This window comes from Pistacia vera, unplaced genomic scaffold (genome assembly GCF_008641045.1).
Source record: "Pistacia vera cultivar Batoury unplaced genomic scaffold, PisVer_v2 Contig869, whole genome shotgun sequence".
Taxonomy (NCBI): Eukaryota; Viridiplantae; Streptophyta; class Magnoliopsida; order Sapindales; family Anacardiaceae; genus Pistacia; species Pistacia vera.
The window spans coordinates 255,258-278,181 of NW_022196744.1; the positions used below are offsets into that span (position 1 = coordinate 255,258).

The 22,924-nt window shown below is 34.3% G+C and overlaps 2 protein-coding genes across 2 annotated transcripts; both read left to right on the forward strand.

The window, feature by feature from the left end:
• Positions 1-7,204: 7,204 nt before the first annotated feature.
• Positions 7,205-10,255, forward strand: LOC116118983 (pollen receptor-like kinase 1). The gene is made up of 4 exons (XM_031404939.1): positions 7,205-7,862; positions 8,447-8,506; positions 8,666-9,220; positions 9,579-10,255. The coding sequence occupies exons 1-4, from the start codon at positions 7,205-7,207 to the stop codon at positions 10,253-10,255; spliced, it is 1,950 nt and encodes a 649-aa protein (XP_031260799.1).
• Positions 10,256-12,787: 2,532 nt separating this feature from the next.
• LOC116118986 (U-box domain-containing protein 35-like) lies at positions 12,788-21,977 on the forward strand. Its single transcript, XM_031404943.1, has 9 exons — positions 12,788-12,956; positions 13,410-13,501; positions 13,608-13,729; positions 14,568-14,762; positions 15,032-15,242; positions 15,365-15,466; positions 16,446-16,687; positions 20,821-20,944; positions 21,684-21,977. The coding sequence occupies exons 1-9, from the start codon at positions 12,788-12,790 to the stop codon at positions 21,975-21,977; spliced, it is 1,551 nt and encodes a 516-aa protein (XP_031260803.1).
• The last annotated feature ends 947 nt before the right edge of the window (positions 21,978-22,924 follow it).

Consider the following 22,924-nt stretch of genomic DNA (forward strand, 5'->3'; position numbering starts at 1 on the left):
ATGCCTTGGAAATTCTTTCTTAAACTGGTCTGCTAGATTCTAAACCAGTTGACACTCCATATGAGCAACACCTCAAATTGACGACTGCTGAATTGGATAAACTAGTTGTCACCTATACAAATGATCCACTCCTAGAGGATGCTTCTTCCCATCAAAGATTAGTAGGTAAACTCGTCTACTTATATATGACTTGACCGAATATTTGTTATTCAAGTCAGCATCTAAGTTAGTACATACATGCATTCATCTAAGAAATCTCATGTGGAAGTTGCTCTCAGAGTACTGAGATACATCAAACAAGTCCTGGTACTGGCCTATTTTTTCTGCAAAGAAGAATTACACCATTGAAGCTTATTGTGATGCTAATTGGGCTGCCTGTCCAATGTCTAAAAGGTCTTTAACTAGTTATTATATCAAGTTTGGAGAATCTTTAATTTCCTGGAAAACAAACAAACAATCTACTGTTTCTAGATCATCTTGTGAGGTTGAATATAGATCGATGGCATCCACTTGTTGCGAGATTCCTTGGATACAAAATTTGCTCCCTGATTTAGGCATCAAACTTCTGTTACCAACACTATTGTACTGTGACAAAAAGCTGCCCTACATATTGCTGCTAATCTAGTATACCATGAACGAACTAAGAGTAATACTAGCCTTACAAAGATGCATACAAAGAGTCATACAAAGAGTCAAATCCAGCCCTTGAAAGAAGGGAAAAAGAGAGAAAGAAAGAGGTAATCATGAATTTCAAGGGCTGGATTTGACTCTTTGTATGGTTCTTTGTATGCCTCTTTGTAAGGCTAGTATTACTCACGAACTAACTATGTTGAGATTGACTGTCATATGATTCGTGAAAAGATTGATAAAAAATTAATTAAAACTACATACATCTCCCCCAATGAACAGCCTGCTGATTTGATGACCATGGGATTATGCAAGCAACAACATCACATTCTCATGTCCAAGCTTGGTATGTTTGATGTTCATCAATCAGTATCAGCTTGAGAGGGCATATTAGTTATACAGTAGAACCTCTCTATAGTCATAATATTGAGACCAATTAAATTTATTACTATAAGGAGGTTATAATTTAATAGAGGTGTAGTTGCAAGAATTATTGTTTTAATTTCTTATTTTATAATTCATGTTTTAGTAGTATTAGGATTTCGATTCATTATTTTAGTAGCATTAGGATAGCACATAAATAGATATCAAAAAGTCACTGTAAAATTGAGTGATCGGATTTGACAACTTCACTACACTAATCAAATGGATATTAATGTCTTCTTCAAAAATATAAATGAGCAACTAGTCGTGTATGTTTTAACTGAAAAAAAAATCGTTACTAGAATTAGACAAGAAGATGAATGAGATAATTTTAAGAATGATAGTACGGAATTACCAAAAAATTTATGCCAAGAAGCTCTAAACATGCTTGAGAGTTAGAAATATTTTGGTTTCAACAAGAAGGTGTTCATGCTTATATCTTATTATGTACTCGTAAGATAAATGATGTAGTAACAATTCTAAAGTATAAATCATTGTCCCAAACAACTTTAGATAAATATGTTATTTCATCTTAAACCTTTAATGTAACATAACATATATTTTTTGCAATATGTATATAATTATTACTATGTAAATGCAAGTTCCTTAAGACGAGATCTAGAAAAATTATAACTTAGTACAATGTGAAATTTATTTTTATTTATAACTGACTCAAGTTGGGATTAAAAGTTTTTATAACTACATAGAAGTTATTCTTATATAAAGTATTACTATAAAAGATCTACTGTATTAGTTTTTGTTACTACTGCATATTGTAATTGGTTGTAATTAGTTATTTAAAAGAGCCACAGTAGTTGTAAAAATAGACTTGAGTTGATTGAATAAAGATTTCCCAATTCATTTTCTGTCTCGTAGCTTCTAACAAATAGATTGGACTAATTCTTTGCTACTGAGCTCTAGTGGATTGGAGAGAATTAGATTGGATTAAATTTAGTACGGTCATGTGTTTGTCGAAGAACCAAAATTAGAGAGATATTGTATCATTAATTATTTAAATGATTAGATGTAATAATTTAAACAATTTTGAATTTTTGAAAAATTTAATTGAAGTTAGATTATATTAAATTAACTTTACAAATAGCTTAAAATTTAACTATATATATATTATAACATATTTTAATTATTTAACTAGTTCATTAATTATTTATATAATTATTTAAAATATTAATTCATATTTAATTACTGAATTATTGAATTATTAATAAAATGTAATATAATTTAAAATTTAATTATTGAATAAAATAATTTAATTGCTCTTAATTTAATATTTTATAATATTAATATATATTTAATTTGTATATATGTAATTAGGTTGAGATTGTTAAAATTTTTATTAATGTGCTCTGTTATTTATATTACCCAATTTTGGAGTTATATAATGTCTAAATTTCTTATATTTTATTTCTATTTTCAAATTTTCAAATATTTATTTTATATATACATGGAGTATTATACGATCAACTCTATATGTATAGATAAATAAGAAAAAAAAAATTATAAATATTGAAATGACAAAATAGATCCTCTCTATTTATATTTTCGTTGATTAAATAGTAGTTACAAAATATGTATCTAACAATATAAATAAATGTCAATAAGTATACACATAGTGACATTTTTTTATTTTTTTTATTATGCTCTTCAATGTCTTCATCATCAACTAATATATGTTGCTATAAAACAAGATCATTGAGAAATACAAATAATTGGAACTAAATGGTAATGACAGTCTAAAAATTCTCAATATATGACTAATTTTGTGACTGATTTGTTTCACATAATAAAAAATAAATAAAAAGCAGCTAATTGCTAGGATGCAGATTGATATAAATTATTGTTCATAATTGATGGATTTGAAAAAGGTTTGAGGCATAGAAAAGATAAAACATAAAAACAACTAATTGTTAGGATGGTGATTAATATTATTGTTTATAATTGATGGATTTGAATAAGGTTTGAGGCATAGAAAAGATAAAATAAGAAAAACAAAAAGTAAGAAATGTATAAATATAATAAAAGAAAAGTGTGTCACATTGAAAGGCAAACCGAAAATTTCTCATACACCACTCGTACACAAAGAGGAAAGAAAGACTGTTTCAACAATACAAACCCCCTTTCATTTTCCTCTTTTAATTTGGTTTGTAAATAATTAGCTTAAGTCTTCCCTATTCTTAGCACATTTTTCTCTCTTCTCTACGCCCTCAAAATTCAACTTCACTTCCAAGCCATTTCTCCACCCCCTCAAAAAATAATTAAAAAAAACACCAATTCTCCATTGCAGCTGGCCGGCCCCATCTCTTCAGGGCGCGCGTCTGACGCCCGATTACTATGCCATGACTCTTCAAGATAAGCCCTTGTTTTTACTTCTTTTTCTTCACCTGATGACGTATTTTCTTGTTGCATGTTTTAGTTTATCGGACTCCGAAATCCTCGTTAACTTCAAATCTTCACTGTCGGACTCGTCTTCATTGTACGATTGGGATGATGAAACCAGTCCATGCGATGGGAATGATGCAAATTGGTTTGGTGTTCTTTGTAATAAAGGTAGCATTTGGGGTCTAAAACTTGAAAACATGGGGCTAAAAGGCAAAGTTGAGATGAGCAATCTAGCTGAATTGAAGGATTTGAGAACCATAAGTTTGATGAATAATGAGTTTGAAGGTCCAATACCTGATTTGAGCAAACTCAGTGCATTGAAATCGGTTTATTTGTCACATAATAAATTTTCTGGGGATATTCCAAGGGATGAGTTTGAGGATCTTACCTCATTAAAGAAACTTTATTTGGCAGATAATAATTTTTCTGGTGCAATACCATCGTCCTTAACGAGTTTGTCTAAATTAAGGGAGTTGAGTCTGGAAGGGAATCAATTTGAAGGTGAGATCCCAGATTTTCAACAGAATGTATTTCAAGTTTTCAATGTTTCCAACAATGCCTTGACGGGTCCTATCCCGCCAAGCCTCCAGGAACTGGATCCTTCCTCTTTTTCAGGTCATTAACTTATTATCCTTGCATATTATTTCTTCTTTTATTTGTTCTTTCACAGTTTATAGAAAAAATAAATTAAAACATGAAATTGAACATGCATGAAGGTATGACCTTGCCTGTCCAATGTCTAAAAGGTCTTTAACTAGTTATTATATCAAGTTTGGAGAATCTTTAATTTCCTGGAAAACAAACAAACAATCTACTGTTTCTAGATCATCTTGTGAGGTTGAATATAGATCGATGGCATCCACTTGTTGCGAGATTCCTTGGATACAAAATTTGCTCCCTGATTTAGGCATCAAACTTCTGTTACCAACACTATTGTACTGTGACAAAAAGCTGCCCTACATATTGCTGCTAATCTAGTATACCATGAACGAACTAAGAGTAATACTAGCCTTACAAAGATGCATACAAAGAGTCATACAAAGAGTCAAATCCAGCCCTTGAAAGAAGGGAAAAAGAGAGAAAGAAAGAGGTAATCATGAATTTCAAGGGCTGGATTTGACTCTTTGTATGGTTCTTTGTATGCCTCTTTGTAAGGCTAGTATTACTCACGAACTAACTATGTTGAGATTGACTGTCATATGATTCGTGAAAAGATTGATAAAAAATTAATTAAAACTACATACATCTCCCCTAGTGAACAGCCTGCTGATTTGATGACCATGGGATTATGCAAGCAACAACATCACATTCTCATGTCCAAGCTTGGTATGTTTGATGTTCATCAATCAGTATCAGCTTGAGAGGGCATATTAGTTATACAGTAGAACCTCTCTATAGTCATAATATTGAGACCAATTAAATTTATTACTATAAGGAGGTTATAATTTAATAGAGGTGTAGTTGCAAGAATTATTGTTTTAATTTCTTATTTTATAATTCATGTTTTAGTAGTATTAGGATTTCGATTCATTATTTTAGTAGCATTAGGATAGCACATAAATAGATATCAAAAAGTCACTGTAAAATTGAGTGATCGGATTTGACAACTTCACTACACTAATCAAATGGATATTAATGTCTTCTTCAAAAATATAAATGAGCAACTAGTCGTGTATGTTTTAACTGAAAAAAAAATCGTTACTAGAATTAGACAAGAAGATGAATGAGATAATTTTAAGAATGATAGTACGGAATTACCAAAAAATTTATGCCAAGAAGCTCTAAACATGCTTGAGAGTTAGAAATATTTTGGTTTCAACAAGAAGGTGTTCATGCTTATATCTTATTATGTACTCGTAAGATAAATGATGTAGTAACAATTCTAAAGTATAAATCATTGTCCCAAACAACTTTAGATAAATATGTTATTTCATCTTAAACCTTTAATGTAACATAACATATATTTTTTGCAATATGTATATAATTATTACTATGTAAATGCAAGTTCCTTAAGACGAGATCTAGAAAAATTATAACTTAGTACAATGTGAAATTTATTTTTATTTATAACTGACTCAAGTTGGGATTAAAAGTTTTTATAACTACATAGAAGTTATTCTTATATAAAGTATTACTATAAAAGATCTACTGTATTAGTTTTTGTTACTACTGCATATTGTAATTGGTTGTAATTAGTTATTTAAAAGAGCCACAGTAGTTGTAAAAATAGACTTGAGTTGATTGAATAAAGATTTCCCAATTCATTTTCTGTCTCGTAGCTTCTAACAAATAGATTGGACTAATTCTTTGCTACTGAGCTCTAGTGGATTGGAGAGAATTAGATTGGATTAAATTTAGTACGGTCATGTGTTTGTCGAAGAACCAAAATTAGAGAGATATTGTATCATTAATTATTTAAATGATTAGATGTAATAATTTAAACAATTTTGAATTTTTGAAAAATTTAATTGAAGTTAGATTATATTAAATTAACTTTACAAATAGCTTAAAATTTAACTATATATATATTATAACATATTTTAATTATTTAACTAGTTCATTAATTATTTATATAATTATTTAAAATATTAATTCATATTTAATTACTGAATTATTGAATTATTAATAAAATGTAATATAATTTAAAATTTAATTATTGAATAAAATAATTTAATTGCTCTTAATTTAATATTTTATAATATTAATATATATTTAATTTGTATATATGTAATTAGGTTGAGATTGTTAAAATTTTTATTAATGTGCTCTGTTATTTATATTACCCAATTTTGGAGTTATATAATGTCTAAATTTCTTATATTTTATTTCTATTTTCAAATTTTCAAATATTTATTTTATATATACATGGAGTATTATACGATCAACTCTATATGTATAGATAAATAAGAAAAAAAAAATTATAAATATTGAAATGACAAAATAGATCCTCTCTATTTATATTTTCGTTGATTAAATAGTAGTTACAAAATATGTATCTAACAATATAAATAAATGTCAATAAGTATACACATAGTGACATTTTTTTATTTTTTTTATTATGCTCTTCAATGTCTTCATCATCAACTAATATATGTTGCTATAAAACAAGATCATTGAGAAATACAAATAATTGGAACTAAATGGTAATGACAGTCTAAAAATTCTCAATATATGACTAATTTTGTGACTGATTTGTTTCACATAATAAAAAATAAATAAAAAGCAGCTAATTGCTAGGATGCAGATTGATATAAATTATTGTTCATAATTGATGGATTTGAAAAAGGTTTGAGGCATAGAAAAGATAAAACATAAAAACAACTAATTGTTAGGATGGTGATTAATATTATTGTTTATAATTGATGGATTTGAATAAGGTTTGAGGCATAGAAAAGATAAAATAAGAAAAACAAAAAGTAAGAAATGTATAAATATAATAAAAGAAAAGTGTGTCACATTGAAAGGCAAACCGAAAATTTCTCATACACCACTCGTACACAAAGAGGAAAGAAAGACTGTTTCAACAATACAAACCCCCTTTCATTTTCCTCTTTTAATTTGGTTTGTAAATAATTAGCTTAAGTCTTCCCTATTCTTAGCACATTTTTCTCTCTTCTCTACGCCCTCAAAATTCAACTTCACTTCCAAGCCATTTCTCCACCCCCTCAAAAAATAATTAAAAAAAACACCAATTCTCCATTGCAGCTGGCCGGCCCCATCTCTTCAGGGCGCGCGTCTGACGCCCGATTACTATGCCATGACTCTTCAAGATAAGCCCTTGTTTTTACTTCTTTTTCTTCACCTGATGACGTATTTTCTTGTTGCATGTTTTAGTTTATCGGACTCCGAAATCCTCGTTAACTTCAAATCTTCACTGTCGGACTCGTCTTCATTGTACGATTGGGATGATGAAACCAGTCCATGCGATGGGAATGATGCAAATTGGTTTGGTGTTCTTTGTAATAAAGGTAGCATTTGGGGTCTAAAACTTGAAAACATGGGGCTAAAAGGCAAAGTTGAGATGAGCAATCTAGCTGAATTGAAGGATTTGAGAACCATAAGTTTGATGAATAATGAGTTTGAAGGTCCAATACCTGATTTGAGCAAACTCAGTGCATTGAAATCGGTTTATTTGTCACATAATAAATTTTCTGGGGATATTCCAAGGGATGAGTTTGAGGATCTTACCTCATTAAAGAAACTTTATTTGGCAGATAATAATTTTTCTGGTGCAATACCATCGTCCTTAACGAGTTTGTCTAAATTAAGGGAGTTGAGTCTGGAAGGGAATCAATTTGAAGGTGAGATCCCAGATTTTCAACAGAATGTATTTCAAGTTTTCAATGTTTCCAACAATGCCTTGACGGGTCCTATCCCGCCAAGCCTCCAGGAATTGGATCCTTCCTCTTTTTCAGGTCATTAACTTATTATCCTTGCATATTATTTCTTCTTTTATTTGTTCTTTCACAGTTTATAGAAAAAATAAATTAAAACATGAAATTGAACGTGCATGAAGGTATATTTTGTTCACGTATACAGTGTTATGTTGCAAGCTTTAGTTAAATATTCATAAAGCGTAGAACATAATCATAATTAGAATTCTGCACTCCACAATCAACTGTCCAAAAAATAAAAAATAAAATTGCTAGGGTTAGTCTAATTAGAATAAGAGTGCACATACAAATTCATGATAATTTAATTGTCCATAAAGGTTGTATCTTACCAGTTTACAATTTTAAATCTTATTTATTAACCTGAAATTTTAAATTATGAGTCGATCATCTTATAATTAATTTTGGTACTTCTTATGAGTTATTAGTCTTTCTTGATCTAACGGTGTAAAAAATAATTATATCAATTTAAACAATTTTCATCACCATTAGATTAACAAAAATGAATTGTTCACCAGAAGTAAAAAGGAGATTGGTTTGATTGTTGAAACAGTTAAAAATGTTTTAACTAAAATTTGATGTCTCGTTCTTTCTTTGACATGTAATAGGCAATAAAGGATTATGTGGTGGGCCATTGGATTCATGTGATGGAACCAAATCCGAGCGCAGTCCTAGCCCTAGCCCCACACCTAACTTCGAACCCAATCCCAGCGTGAGCGAAGATAGCCTCTCCCCAAACTCCCAGACCAGCCCCAAATCTGACCCCGAACCAAAGCCCAAACCCAACCCTGGTCCCAACAACTCCCCACCTCAGCCCTTACCCACAGAAGATAATACTGCCACGTTGACCATAATAATTTTCTCAATAGTTGCAGTGGTGGCACTGGCAGCCATACTCGCCACCCTCTTCATCCTCCGTCGGCGGAAACAAGAAGAACCCGAAACAATAGAGTCTCCATTACCCTCAAACTTCCAAAAGAAATCAGGCATTAGGGAATCAGAGCAACCGTCAACATATTCACAGGAAATCTCAGCCGTTGGAGGCAAGAAGAGTGATCAATCTACCAAGCTTTCTTTTGTAAGAGACGACAGAGAAAAGTTTGATTTACAGGGATTGCTGAGATCCTCTGCGGAAATATTGGGCAGTGGGTGCTTTGGATCTTCATACAAAGCGTCTCTCGGCCCTGGTGCAATGATGGTTGTTAAGAGGTTTAAGCAAATGAATAATGTTGGTAGAGAAGATTTTCAAGAGCATATGAGGAGATTAGGAAGATTAAGGCATGCTAATTTGCTCCCTCTTGTGGCTTATTACTATAGGAAGGAAGAGAAATTGTTGGTTTCTGATTTTGTTCAAAGGGGAAGCTTGGCGGTTCATCTTCATGGTATATTCTTTTTCTTTAATCTTGATTTACCTGCATAAATGATAGGACTATTGTCGAGTAATACAATTCCAAAATTTCACAAGCTAAACTACAATTCCAAATTTTCAGTTGTTGAAAATGTATTTGATATAGTATTCAAAACTCTTATAGATTGTATTTTAGTATTTTTAATATTTAAAAAAGTATTTGAAATAATATTCAAAAACTATTTTTAAATTAAAAACTATAAAAAAATTGTGAAAAGGATCGTTTTTTATTTTTTACACTAGCTTTTATAAGATTGTATTCGTATACTATTTGAAAAACATTTCTATCGAACAATTTTGGTAAGTATTGTAGTTTAATTTGTTTGTTTCAGGACGCCATTCTATGGGGCAACCAAGTCTTGATTGGCCAACCCGATTAAAAATTATTAAAGGCGTTAGCAAGGGTCTTGCGTATCTTTATAAGGAGTTACCAAGCCTAATAGCACCTCATGGTCACCTGAAATCCTCAAACGTTCTTTTGAAGGAATCATTTGAGCCACTTCTTTCAGACTACGGATTGATTCCTGTAATCAACCAAGAGAGTGCCCAAGACTTGATGGTGGCCTATAAGTCTCCGGAATCTTTACAATATGGAAGAATCACAAAGAAAACAGATGTATGGGGTCTTGGGGTATTGATATTAGAAATTCTAACAGGGAAATTCCCCGCTAACTTTTTGCAACAAGGGAAGAGAAGTGAAATCGATTTGGCAAATTGGGTGATGTCGATTGTTGGCAATGGAAATTACGTAGAAAACAAAAGCCAAGTTTATGATAAAGATATGGGAGGAACAAAGAATAGTGAAGGGGAAATGAACAAATTATTAAAGATTGGGTTGGCTTGTTGTGAAGCGGAGGTGGAGAAGAGGTTGGAGTTGAAGGAGGCTGTTGAGAGGATTGAAGAATTAAAGGAAAAGGACATGGATGACGATTTCTACTCTTCTTATGCTAGTGAAGCTGATCTTAGGTCTTCAAGAGGAAAGTCTGATGATTTCTCATCTTACTCCTAATTAAGGTCTTCAAGCAATTAATTATTTCGTTAATTTTTTGTTCTCTTATATAAACTGCAGCTCATGTCTTACACACTTAGATAAAACAAGTAACTATTTAGTATTTTGATTGATGAATGAATGTGGTCTGGGTTTGGTGTGCAACAATATTGCTTCTTTTATCACTGTAAAAATAAGGTGAAAAGCTCCAGTTGAGACGGGATTCTAAACGCTGACTTTACATCTCTCTCTAGCTCCCTCTATTTCCTTATGAATGGCTTTTTAATGGATATTAAATTATCTACTTATGTTTGATCTTTGACTCTATAATTAGTTTATTCCTATGATGAAATATTAAAGTAATTTATAATAAAAATTTATTATAAAAATGTCACCAAGTGCATTTACTTTTTGTTTCATTGATCAAGGCCTTCTCCTTCAAACTCTTAACAACATGGTTTAAACACATTGATGCTTTGTTACCGGGTGTATATAAGTTGTGAGAGCTTCTTGAATAGTGGACAACCAGCTTTCTAGCTATGTAACTCTAATACATACCCAGCCTTCAGATTCAGATTGTGCGTCTGTACTTTATTTTGTGATAATTATATGTTTGATTGACTTGTACTTCTTTAATGGAGAGAAAGATGAAGATGTGGTTTAAATGACAATTATAGGTGTAAATAGGTATTTTATTTTTCTATTTTTTTTGTTACAATTTAAAATATGTTTTTCATTTAATTTGTAAAGTTATAGTTAGTACGTTTTTTGTTGAAAATAAAATTTAGTTTAGCCGGGACTGCTTCAAAATACTGGGAACATCCATGGTTTGAGAGCCTCGGCTAGATTAAAATCTAAGGGCCAGGTTAGACAGAATTAAACTATTCGTAGTGATGTTTTGTGTTGGGTGATATTAAATTAGACATATTATACTGTCAGAATAAGGAGATTGGAGAGGCAGCTATGCTACTGAAGTATGCCGAGAGAGAAGAAAAAGAATAAAGACTTTGAGAAGAATTGTTCATGTACAATTTATACAAGTAAGGAAAGGAAATAGAAGAAAATAATGTCATGATCTTTACAAAAAAAGGTAATCGCATAATCATACGCTAATTAGAGCCATATCATATCCTCCATTTACTGCGCAATATCTTCATTCCAATGTCAACATATACGTTATAAGCTAAAATATACTAAATCTTTAATCAATAAAGAAATAAATTTAATATTTATATTTATATTATTCAAATTTTAATTTATTGGTAAATAATTATATTTTACTTATAATATATGCACTATGAAAATTTAAAGAGTGTTATGTTATAATTAGTTGATATATTCTTAAAATTAATTTTGGTCTAATTTATTTAACATTTAAATATAAGTTCAGATTAGAAGTGATATGTATTATGATATTTTAATTCATTAGTAAAAATAATAATAATGATATAATAATTATAAGAGTAAATGACTTTTTCTCATCCGGCCCTTTCCCACCCATAGACTTTTAAAATACCATTTTACTACCTAAATTTATATTCCGTTTCCGTTTCCAGCATCATTGTGATCTCACACCACCATCGTTCTTTTCCTCAATCATCACTCTCCAAAACCTCTCAATCCTTACTCTTGTCGACCATACCAATCGTCGACAATCGAGTGATTAGAGTTTGCATAGCTGTCTCTCCTAAGTCAAATTCCAATCAATCCCAACTATCAAAATATAACATTCTACTATCAAAAGACTCGTCGGCCTCCCCTCTTTAAAAACCTTAACAACCTGGATTGAGTTTGCTCTTTGTTTGCCATTAGAATATAAATTTAGGTAGTAAATTAGTATTTTAAAAATATGTGGGTAAGAAAGTGTCATTAAACCATTATTTGGGTGGGAAAAAGTCGTTAATCCTAATTATAATAGAAAGAGGTTTGTGACTATTTTTCAAATAAGAGGATGCTAAAATGTTTCAAGGAACGAAATGACATCTTAAGGAAAATTACCCTTTAATTTTTAAATAAACTATTAACTAACTAATAACTATTGACTAACAAGTAGCAATACAGAATAATTAATTATTTAAAAAATGATATAGATTATTTGTATTTTGAGATAGAAAAAATCTAGAACACAACGGAGGTATTACCACTTTCAATGAATTTATGCATGTATTATCTTGTGATACCACGTTAATAACATCAGATGATTTCATAGACTTACTCTTGTTTTGAGTTATTAATCTATTTTCTTAACAATATTTTATTGTTAAAGCATTGTAGATTTTGGTGGCAAGAGAAGGCTGGTAATTTTACTGGATGAAAGCTGATTTATTAAAATGTATAATCGTAACTGCCCTTGAAACATGGACTCTCTAACTAATGTTTGGTAAAACTTTTATTAGCATAAGATTAGACCCTTAATTACAATCATCCATTCATTGGTTAATGAGATGGGAAAGGAGAGGTGCTGTATTTTCATAGTTTTGTTGGATCTCAATCATCGATCATGATGAACTAATGCAACAATTAGGGTGGCAAGTTAGAGAAAATTAGAAAGAGATGTTGGATCATCGAAGGAATGAAGAAAGAAGGGAATCAGGAAGAGATGGATTAGTGGCAGTGGCAGTTGACAAAGATAAATTCAGCAAATATGCTCTCAAATGGGCTGCTGAACATCTTCTCCGCAGAAACCAAACCGTCAAACTCATCCATGTTCTTCATCGATCAGGTCTCTCTTTCTCACTTTTCTCATTTATATATTATATTTGATTTGATAAACGAATTAGCTTTGGGATACATACATATATTCTTCAATGCAAACATCCTGAAGTTGTTATTGGTGAGAGCGTCTAATCGCTCACTTCACAAATCCTAAAATCAAAAGCCAACAACTTAGATGGTCACCTTTGTCTGCATATTAAAAATTTCAGATGTCCACATTGAAAATAAATTTCATATGTTAGTCATTCTCTATTGGAGAATTTTCATATATTAGTTTAATGTGGACGTTATGAAAGTTTTTAATGTGCGGACACAAACCCGTGCTCACATTTCTTCAACATGTTAAAAATTTCATGACATCTGTGTAGGAGAATTTTCATAAATAAAATATATATATATATATATATAATTCTTCTTAATCAGTAAATATATATTTATTTCTTTCTTGGCATGAATGCAGGGGGGAATGATGAGGAACTGATTCAACAGCATCCTGATAATCAAACCATGGATGTCTTTCTTCCATTTCGTTGCTTTTGTACGCGCAGAAATGTAAAAACCCTGCTTAATTATTTCTTATGATAAATTGGTAGATGAAATTTGTAGTCCTTAATTGATAAAACTTAATCCAGTGGTTGTATTTAAATTAATTTTTCAGCTACAATGTGAATTGGTAGTACTCCAGCATCAGAATGTGGCAAGAGCGCTCATCGAATACGTTTCCAATCATGCAGTCAAAACATTGTTGCTTGGTTCCCCATCAAAGAATGGCCTCACCAGGTAAATTACCCTTGTTTATTTTGAAGAATTTTCTCTCTGAAAATCTTTTTAATGTAATTAGTAATTAAAGCCCTTTTTTCGTCTTGGAAATCCAACACAAGTGCAATAAGAAATGGAAAGAATTAGACGTACATGAGAGAGCGAAAGGTGACTAAGTTTGATATTTTACAAGTAAAAATTTGAGATAAAAATAAGTTTTAGCATTTTGTAAATTGGAAAATGAGAAACCAAAAACTATTTCTGTGATGATCACTACAAGAGAAGGAAGTACTCCCTACGCCAAAACATCATTGTTTTCTGCAAACTTGGTTTCTGTAGGAATTTCGAGCGACATAAATTCTGGTGTTGTTACTGACGTATAGACCTTACACCCAAAAATTAATGGTGATAGAATTTGATATGGGCTTGATTTCTCACCCAATAAAGATGGTTAAATAGGAGGTTTACCCCTTTTATAAATCAGTGGGGTTGAGTGTGTTTAGTCGATGTGAGACTTCAATACTCCCCTTTACGGTCAAACTCATATGTTGGGTCATGTTATTGATGAAGATAGTTGTTTGTTCTAACTACTCACATGCTAGTCAAACATTTAGTTCAACTGAACCTGACTCTGATATCATGATAGAATTTGAGGTGGACTGACTGTTCACCCAGTAAAACCTTGTTGAATTAAAGAATTATCCCTCTTATAAAATAATAGGTTTGAGCATAGCTAATTGGTGTGGGACTCTAACAAATAGTATTATAAAAACTTAATCTTCTATTTTATTTGTAGAGCCCCGACTTCCGTCAAATTAAAATTATTATATTTTCTTCCAAATATAAATGCATTTTGCAGACTATTCAAGGCTACAGATATTCCAAGTACAGTAATGAAATGGGCACCCGATTTTTGCAATGTATATATTGTTTCAAAAGGAAAGTGTCATGCTGCACGATCTGCCACTCGTCCATTCCCACCTATTTTAGCTGGAGAAGTACCACACCCTCAAATCCTCCCTACAAACATCTCCAATGAAGAAGTCACTATAGCGTAAGCATTAATTTTCTACTTGTATTACAATTATAACTATCACTTCTTTCTCAAATTTTTTTGATATAATCAGTAATTCTCTAATCAAGTTGTCCTACTATAATTTTGTCAGAATTATGCACATATATTATTGGATTTGAACAATAAAATATCATTTTAGTCCAATAAGATAAATCTAACAATGTTAAGCATAATCTTGAAAAAATTTATACTAAAACGTCCTAACTAGAAAGTGACTTTTGATATAATTACTCTCTGGAATTAAGCAGGTGTGATGAGTTTTCAGCTCCAGAGAGAGGGGACTCGTATATAAATTCTGGAAGGCCAAGCACGGATAGCACTTTTTTCGCCTTCTATGAAAATCTGGGAATGAATCCTTCAAGGAATTCAGCATCCTCCAGGGCTCCACATAATTCTCTTTCTGAAATTCCATCAGGCTCTTTTGACAGTGAAAGAGCTTCTGATTCTTCTCAGAATACGGTTAGTCCTCTATTAATTTCCAATTAAAAATAGAATTATAAAATTTTAAATATATAATATCTGCTTTATTGAAGGCTTATTATTTATATTTTTACTTTCTATTTCACGTAATTAATTTGCAGGATGATACTGATGAGGAGATTAAACGGCTTAAGATGGAGCTTAAGCAAACAGTGGAAATGTACCATACACTCTACAAAGAAACACTAGCTGCCAAAGATAAGGTACTGAAAATTTTCAAACTTTACTTCTTAAAGAGTAATGTATCTCTTCCCATTATTTTTTTTTTTTTCTAATATCTTATATCTTCGATGCATAATTCACACACTCATATATATTACACATTAATTTTATTTTGTTATTGTTTTATAATCTGTTATTATTTTCATCCAATATTCAAGATATTGTATTAAAATATAAAGCTGTTTGATATGAGCCAAAAAACCACATCATTTAGAATGTAAAATTTAGAATATCAACCAAACAATGAATATATTTAAGAGCCAACAGCAGTCGTGAAGTAAATATGGTCATTTAAGATTCAATTAATAAAATTTCGCGAGCTACATATTATCAACTCATATTAATTAGAGTTAGCTTTTATATGGGGTTTATTTTATATACCCCTTGTGGGATCGATCGTTTATTATGGGGTTTATTTTATAAACTCCCCTATAATTATTAAATGCCCTTTTTAAATTATTAAAATTTATAAACCCCCCTATAATTATTAAACCCCCGTCTCTAGGGGTTTTTTTAAATAATTATAAGGGGTTCTATTTATAGTTTCCCATAACTTTGAGTATACTTAATATTAAACAATCTCACACGGAAGTGTATGAAATACCTTTCTATATCCATGAGCAGAAGTCTGGATTTTAAGTACAGAGTTTAAGTCAACATCATTTTTGGACACAAATTTTGAGTTTATTAAATCAATATGTACTTTGAATATTGCTGAAGTTTGAACAATTAATACACATTAATTAATATGGAAACAAATTATATTTAATATTAGCTATATAAAAACATTAATCTCATAATTCAAAATTATGTCAAAACTTGCGCAATATATGTAAGCTAACATCTAATAATATGTTGCATATAAACTAAAAATTGAACCAGTACAGTATAGCCTGAAACTTTCTGTTTCGAGCATGCATAGATTATCGTTGAGTGTCTAAATGCAACTTAATTAAACAGGCAATTCAATTGGAGCAATGGAAAATGAAAGAAGAGAAAAGATTACAGGAGCTACTGCTTGCTGAGGAAAGGGACCAAGCAAAATATAAGGCTGCAATTGAGGCATCTGAAGCAGCTCAGAAAATTCTGAAGTTAGAGATACAACATAGGGTGAAGGCAGAAATTAGATCACTCAGAGAGGCTGAAGAGAAAACAAAGGTCTTAGATGCTTTGGGAAAATCCCATATGGTCCTCAAATACCAGTACTTCTTTTATATTTTTTTTGTTCTCTTCTTATTTTACTTTTACTTTTATTTTAACCTAATTAAAACAAAATAAAAGAAACTTTGTCCATCTCCTATATGTCACTGAAAACATGTACACATTATATTAATTTGAAGGTTTCTTTTAGGATCGGTATTCAATTCTTCGAATATTTGTAATACTGGATGAAATATTTTCTGAAAAACTTTGATTACATAAGAAACCCATTACAAATTATAATTTATAGATATAGAGTGTTGAGTGTGGTTTTTCCATCAAGCTTGAAGTATTGCGAGGTTATAGCCCGATTTTTCCATCAAGCTCGAAGTATTGCGAGGTTATAGCCCGATCTAGAACCAGCTCGACTCTACCGATTGTTTGACCCAACATAAGCTCGTTGGGCTACAGCTCGACCTAGCACAAGCTAGTCGTGACTAATCCTTGCGGTTGCTCAACCAATTCCTAAATAACTTCAGATCCCAGATATCTCGGTAAGGATCAGATTGACAGCAATCTTTGCGCAATCATAGCACCCAATTGTGAGAATATTGGAGTTGCATTCAATTTAATTGTAATCCCTTTATTTTCACTCTTTCCTTTATATATAAACCCCCTCAAAAGATGAGGAAGGGGTTGGAAAATATTTCTAGGATTATTATTGTAAGCTCTTATAGCAAATAACAAAAACAGTGGATGTAGGCTTAATAGTTCATCTTGCCGAACCACTTTCAAAATCTCTTTGCCATTTACTTTACTGCATTCATTATTCATTCACTGTTGGTTATCCGTAATCACGCACACACAAGTTCTGGTCCCGCCAAGGTCGATCGGATCACTCTAATTGGTGCAGATTTCTGTATCAACATTTTGGCACTAGAAGGAATGCCTGAACCTCCGCCAACATCTAAAAAATTTTGGCAAACAACCACGATGATTTAATTAATTCGGGCCTACGATGGTGCATACAAGATCGAAAACCACCACCAAAAACCACGACAATGTGGAGACCACCTATCAGGAGGTGTAACAGGACGCTGCTGGGTGTCGACCACCAGTGCTACCAACTCAACAAGCTGTGAATAACCAGGAGGTAGGGACGTCAAACCCTAAAAACAGCTAGCTGGTGGAGATGATTAGAACAATGGTTGCACAAGCGGTGCAACAGAACATGGTTGAGTTGAGGAATCAACAACCAAACTTACAAAACCTTAACCAGCCACGCTTCACCGATATCGCCGACAGGTCAGAATTCAGTTGGTGACCAGTCTGGCTCATCGACGCCAAGGGGTGACCGACACCCTTGACATCATAGAGTACACTCCGCTCACGAGTGTGAATCCCATGGGCAAACTAACCTTGGGAGGCGGCCAGGGAAACAACCAATGGGTGAAAGCAAAAGTAATGGTCGCCCACAAGACGCTCTACTTGCTCAGTGATATCTCGAATTAATGTCAACATGCCAGTCTTAACCTACACCCAAGATAAGCTTGATCCTCGCAAGCTCGCGAGACGAATCATGTGCGCCAATTTGGCAATGACCGACGTTCCGATTATAACCAACATAGCGAGCAACGCATTGATGAGCATGATAACACTTATCAACCAAGCCACCATGATTCAACTTCGCGCGTGAATGCGCATAATGGAGGGGGTTCGCAAGCAACAAATTTATGAACTCACTTGCTCGAGGTAAGGTTAAACAGAGCCAGCTAGGGTAATCACAACGAAGACTTAGATCGTGTACAGAAAACGCTCAACAACCTAAAAGCCCGTCAGAACGGCGCAGTGGAAGAAATAGTGAGCTCTCCCTTCACAAAGGAGGTTCGCCAGGCCCCTCTTCCATAAGGATTCAGGGTGCTAGAAAGTAAGTTCGATGGGAGATGAGACACTAGAGACCACCTCGACACTTTCAATGACCTGATGAAGCTGCACAAGGTCTGTGACTTGGCAAAGTGTCGTTGCTTCGCGGTCACATTGGTAGGGGATTCCAAGAGGTGGTACAAAAGACTCAAGGTAAACTCTATCAACTCCTGACAACAATTCTCCTAATTATACTTGCAGCAATTTCAAGCGAGGAGACAATGTGCAATGCTGCTCAGTTATTTGAGCAACATTCGTTAGGAGAGAGATGAAACATTGACCTTGTATTTAACGAGGTTCTAGAACGAGTAGGCAAAAGTCGTGGATGCACCCGAAAAGTCAATCTGGACTTTGCTAATTGTAGGCATTAGGTCGAACAGAAAGTTGTGGAAAGAACTCCAAAGTGAAGATCACGTGAGCCTGACAAAGTTTTATTAGATTGCTGCAAAGCACCAGTGAGTAGAAAGCTCGCTAGTAGCCTTAGCTAGAAACTTGCCACGAAGAGCCTCGGATAGGTGACAAGATCGCCCATCAGATAAGAGGAGGGGCTAAGACCACAATGATAGGGACCGGAATAGGTCCCATAAAAAGGTAGAAAGTAGATAACCATGGGGGACAGATAACTCTTCCCGCGATATGAAGAATATACCCCCTTATGCAAGACATAGCCTACATCTACGAAGTCTCCCGTGAGGCAAAGAGACTGCCTGCTCCAGAAAGAATGAGGGGAGCTTTAGGCAAAAGAGATCAGAAAAAATATTGCCGATACCACCGACACCTCGGGCATAATACCAATGAGTGTCGAGCCTCAAAGGATGTCATTGAAGACCTGATATGAAGAGGCCACCTAAAAGAATTTGTTAAGGAGGCACCAGATAGCAAAAATGCTGATGAGCAAAATAACTAGGTCCAGCAAGCCCTGACCAACACCAACAATGATGTCTAGGTAGGCATGATCTATGAGGGGCTCGACATAATGGGGAGCTCAAAGCGCACTCGTAAGCAATATACTCGAGAGGCCAGAATAGATTTGGTCCCCTGGGTAACGAGCTGTGAACAAAAACCGCCAAAGCGACCCAGATAGGAGAGCGAGGTGGTAGGATTCACGGTCGAAGAATGCGAAGAATCCTCTCGCCATAATCATGATGCGATCATAATCGTAGCCAGGATCGATAATTCTAGATGGCTAAGGGTGATGGTTGATAATGGAAGTACATTGAACATCACTTTCTTGGGAGTTTTTTGAGAAATGAGGTTCACAGAGAGAGACTTGAGGGACTGTCCTTCGCCACTCTATGGATTCACCGGGGACAGTTTGGTCCCCAAAGGAACGATTGACCTTTCCATGACTCTGGGGGTAGAACCCAAAATCAGGACGGTGATGGCTGAATTCTTAGTGGTAAACTCTCAACCACGTACAATGTCATCCTCGGAAGACCGATCTTGGATGAGTTAAGCGCAATCATATTAGTTTGCTGCCAAACAATGAGGTTTTTGACTCCTAAGGGAGTCACGATGATTAAAAGCTGTAAAAAAGAATCTTGGGAATGTTACAACCAGGCCATAAATGCTACACTAAAATGGTTGCTCCCCAGGACAATGGTCATTATAGAATTTGAGCCATACCCTAGATGGCTCCCTAGACCTCTCGAGGATACCATTGATCTTTGCATCCATAGAGAAGAGCTCGTAGCAGGGCCAACAGAATAGCTGTGAGAAATATGTGTTAGCGAGGAAGAACCAACTTGCATACTAAAGGTCGACAACAACTTAAGCAAAGAAATGGCTGATAATCTGGTAGGGTTTCTAAAGAAAAACCTCAACATGTTGGCATGGGTGCATGCGGATATGGTGGGGATCAGCCTCGAGGTAATGTGCCACAAGTTGAACATCGATCAAACAGCTCGACTAGTAAGACAGAAAAGGAGGTCTATGGATGCAGAGCTTCTAAAGCGCTCAAAGATGAAGTTGACAAACTTCTGAACAGCAATTTCATCAGAGTAGTGAAGTACCTGAATTGACTCGCCAACCCAGTTCTGGTTAAGAAGTCGAATGGCAAGTGGCGGACTTGTGTTGACTTCACTGATTTAAATAAAGCCTGTCCCAAAGACAACTTTCTGCTCCCACAGATCGACTAGTTAGTAGATGTGACAGATGGAAATGTACTACTCAATTTCATGGATGCATACTTGGGATATAACTAAATCCCGATGTATCAGCCCGATGAAGAACATACGTCCTTTATTAATAACCATGGGATTTATTGTTACAGGGTCATGCCGTTTGGCCTGAAAAATGCTGGGGCTATTTACCAATGCTTGGTGAACAAGATATTCGCCGATCAAATTGGAAAAATTATGGAGGTGTACATCAACTACATGCTGGTCAAGTCAAAGGTTACTGAAAGCCACATTGAGCATTCGGGGGAAATGTTTGACATCCTCATAAAATACAAAATGAAGCTCAATCCTTTAAAGTGTGGTTCCTTGTAAATGAGCGAGGTGTTGAAGCCAACCTAGAGAAGATTCAAGCTCTTCTAGAAATGAAAAGCCCGATCAGCATAAGGTAGGTACAAAGTTTGATAGGGTGTGTGGCCGCACTCAACAGGTTTGTTTCTCAAGCCACGGACATATGCTTACCATTCTTTGAGACCTTGAAGGAGAATAAGGGTTTCAAATGGACAGAGGAGTACAAGAGAGCCTTCTAGGAACTGAAGAAACATCTGGGACAACCTCCTTTGTTATCAAAGCCCATCTAGGGTAAACCATTGTTGTTATATTTATTGTATCAAAGTCTGCTATTAACGCAGCTTTGGTACAAGAAGAAGGGGGAGTGCAGTGGCCGGTATACTATGTGAGCTAAAGGTTGCTCGATGTAGAGACAAGATACCCCAAAATGGAGAAGCTCGCCCATGCCTTGGTCATTGCCGCTAGGAAGCTACGACCTTATTTCCAAGCATACTCCATTCATGTGCTGACAAACTTTCCGTTGAGGAAGATAATGCCAAAGCCTGATGCATCAGACATATTGATCTAGTGGACGATGAACATGAGTCAACATGATATCAAGTACATCCCCAGAATGACAATCAAAGGTCAGACTTTGGTGGACTTTATATCATAATTCTCCTATCAGCCAGAAGGGGAAATAAGCTCGCTAGGGGCAAATACCCCAGGAGAAAAAAAACAGCAAAAGCTAAAGCTCGACAACCTTTGGCAATGGACTTTGTATGTAGATGACTCTTTAAATAAGAAGGGGGCAGGACCAGTGCTCTTGCTCGAAAGTCTTGAAGAAAACCTGATCAAAGCCGCAGTAAGATTCAGGTTCGTTGCCTCCAACAATGAGGCTGAGTACGAGGCATTGCTTGTAGGGATCTGCCTCCCCAAGGAAATGCGGGCAGAGTCCATCAAAATTTATAGTAATTCCTAGATCGTAGTCCACTGGATTACCAGGGAGTACCAAGTGAAAGAGAATAGTACCAAGTGAAGGAGGATAGAATAGCATCCCACCTCCAATTGGTGAAATCCGAGCTTGAGCAGTTCAAATCCTTCATAGTTCCTCAGATCCCAAGGGAAAGGAATTCGGTAGCCGATAGTCTAGCCCGCCTAGCTACTGCAATGAGCTAAGAGAAAGCTGATTCGATACTAGTTAAGTTCCTCCCAAGTCCAAGCATCTTCATTCCATAAGAACCAGTCTTAGCAATGAGTTGGAGATACAGTTGGATGGATGCAATCATTGCTTACCTAAGGGATGGAACATTGCCAGAAGGAAGAAATGAGGCCAGAACACTCTGTACAAAGTCAGCTCAATACACGCTCATCAATGACTAGTTGTATAAGCGTGGGTTCAATTCATCGCTATTGCAATGTGTTGACTATGAGGGTGCGTACTATGTTCTGAGAGAGATCCATGAGAGCATCTGTGGAAACTATGCAGGGGGCAGATCTTTAGCATACAAAGTGCTTCGTCAAGGTTATTACTGGCCAACATTTTTTGACGATGCAACAGATTATGTGGGCAGATGAGATGATGCTAAAGGTTTGCAAATGTTCCGTGAGTTCCACCTTAAGAGTTAACTACACTAACAAGCGCCTGGCCGTTTGCAATCAAGGGTATCGACCTGATAGGCCCTCTACCTCAAAGAAAAAGAGGTGTTAAGTTTGCAATGGTTGTCGTGGACTACTTCATCATGTAGGCAGAAGTCGAGCCTTTAGCCACCATCACGTGAACAAGCTAAAGGATTTCGTCTACAAAAACATCATTTATAGGTTTGAAATCCCTTACACTATAATAACTGACAAAGAAAACAGTTTGACAGTAAGGACTTCAGATCTTTTTGCAAACAGCTTGGTATTAAGCAGAGCTTTGTTGCTATT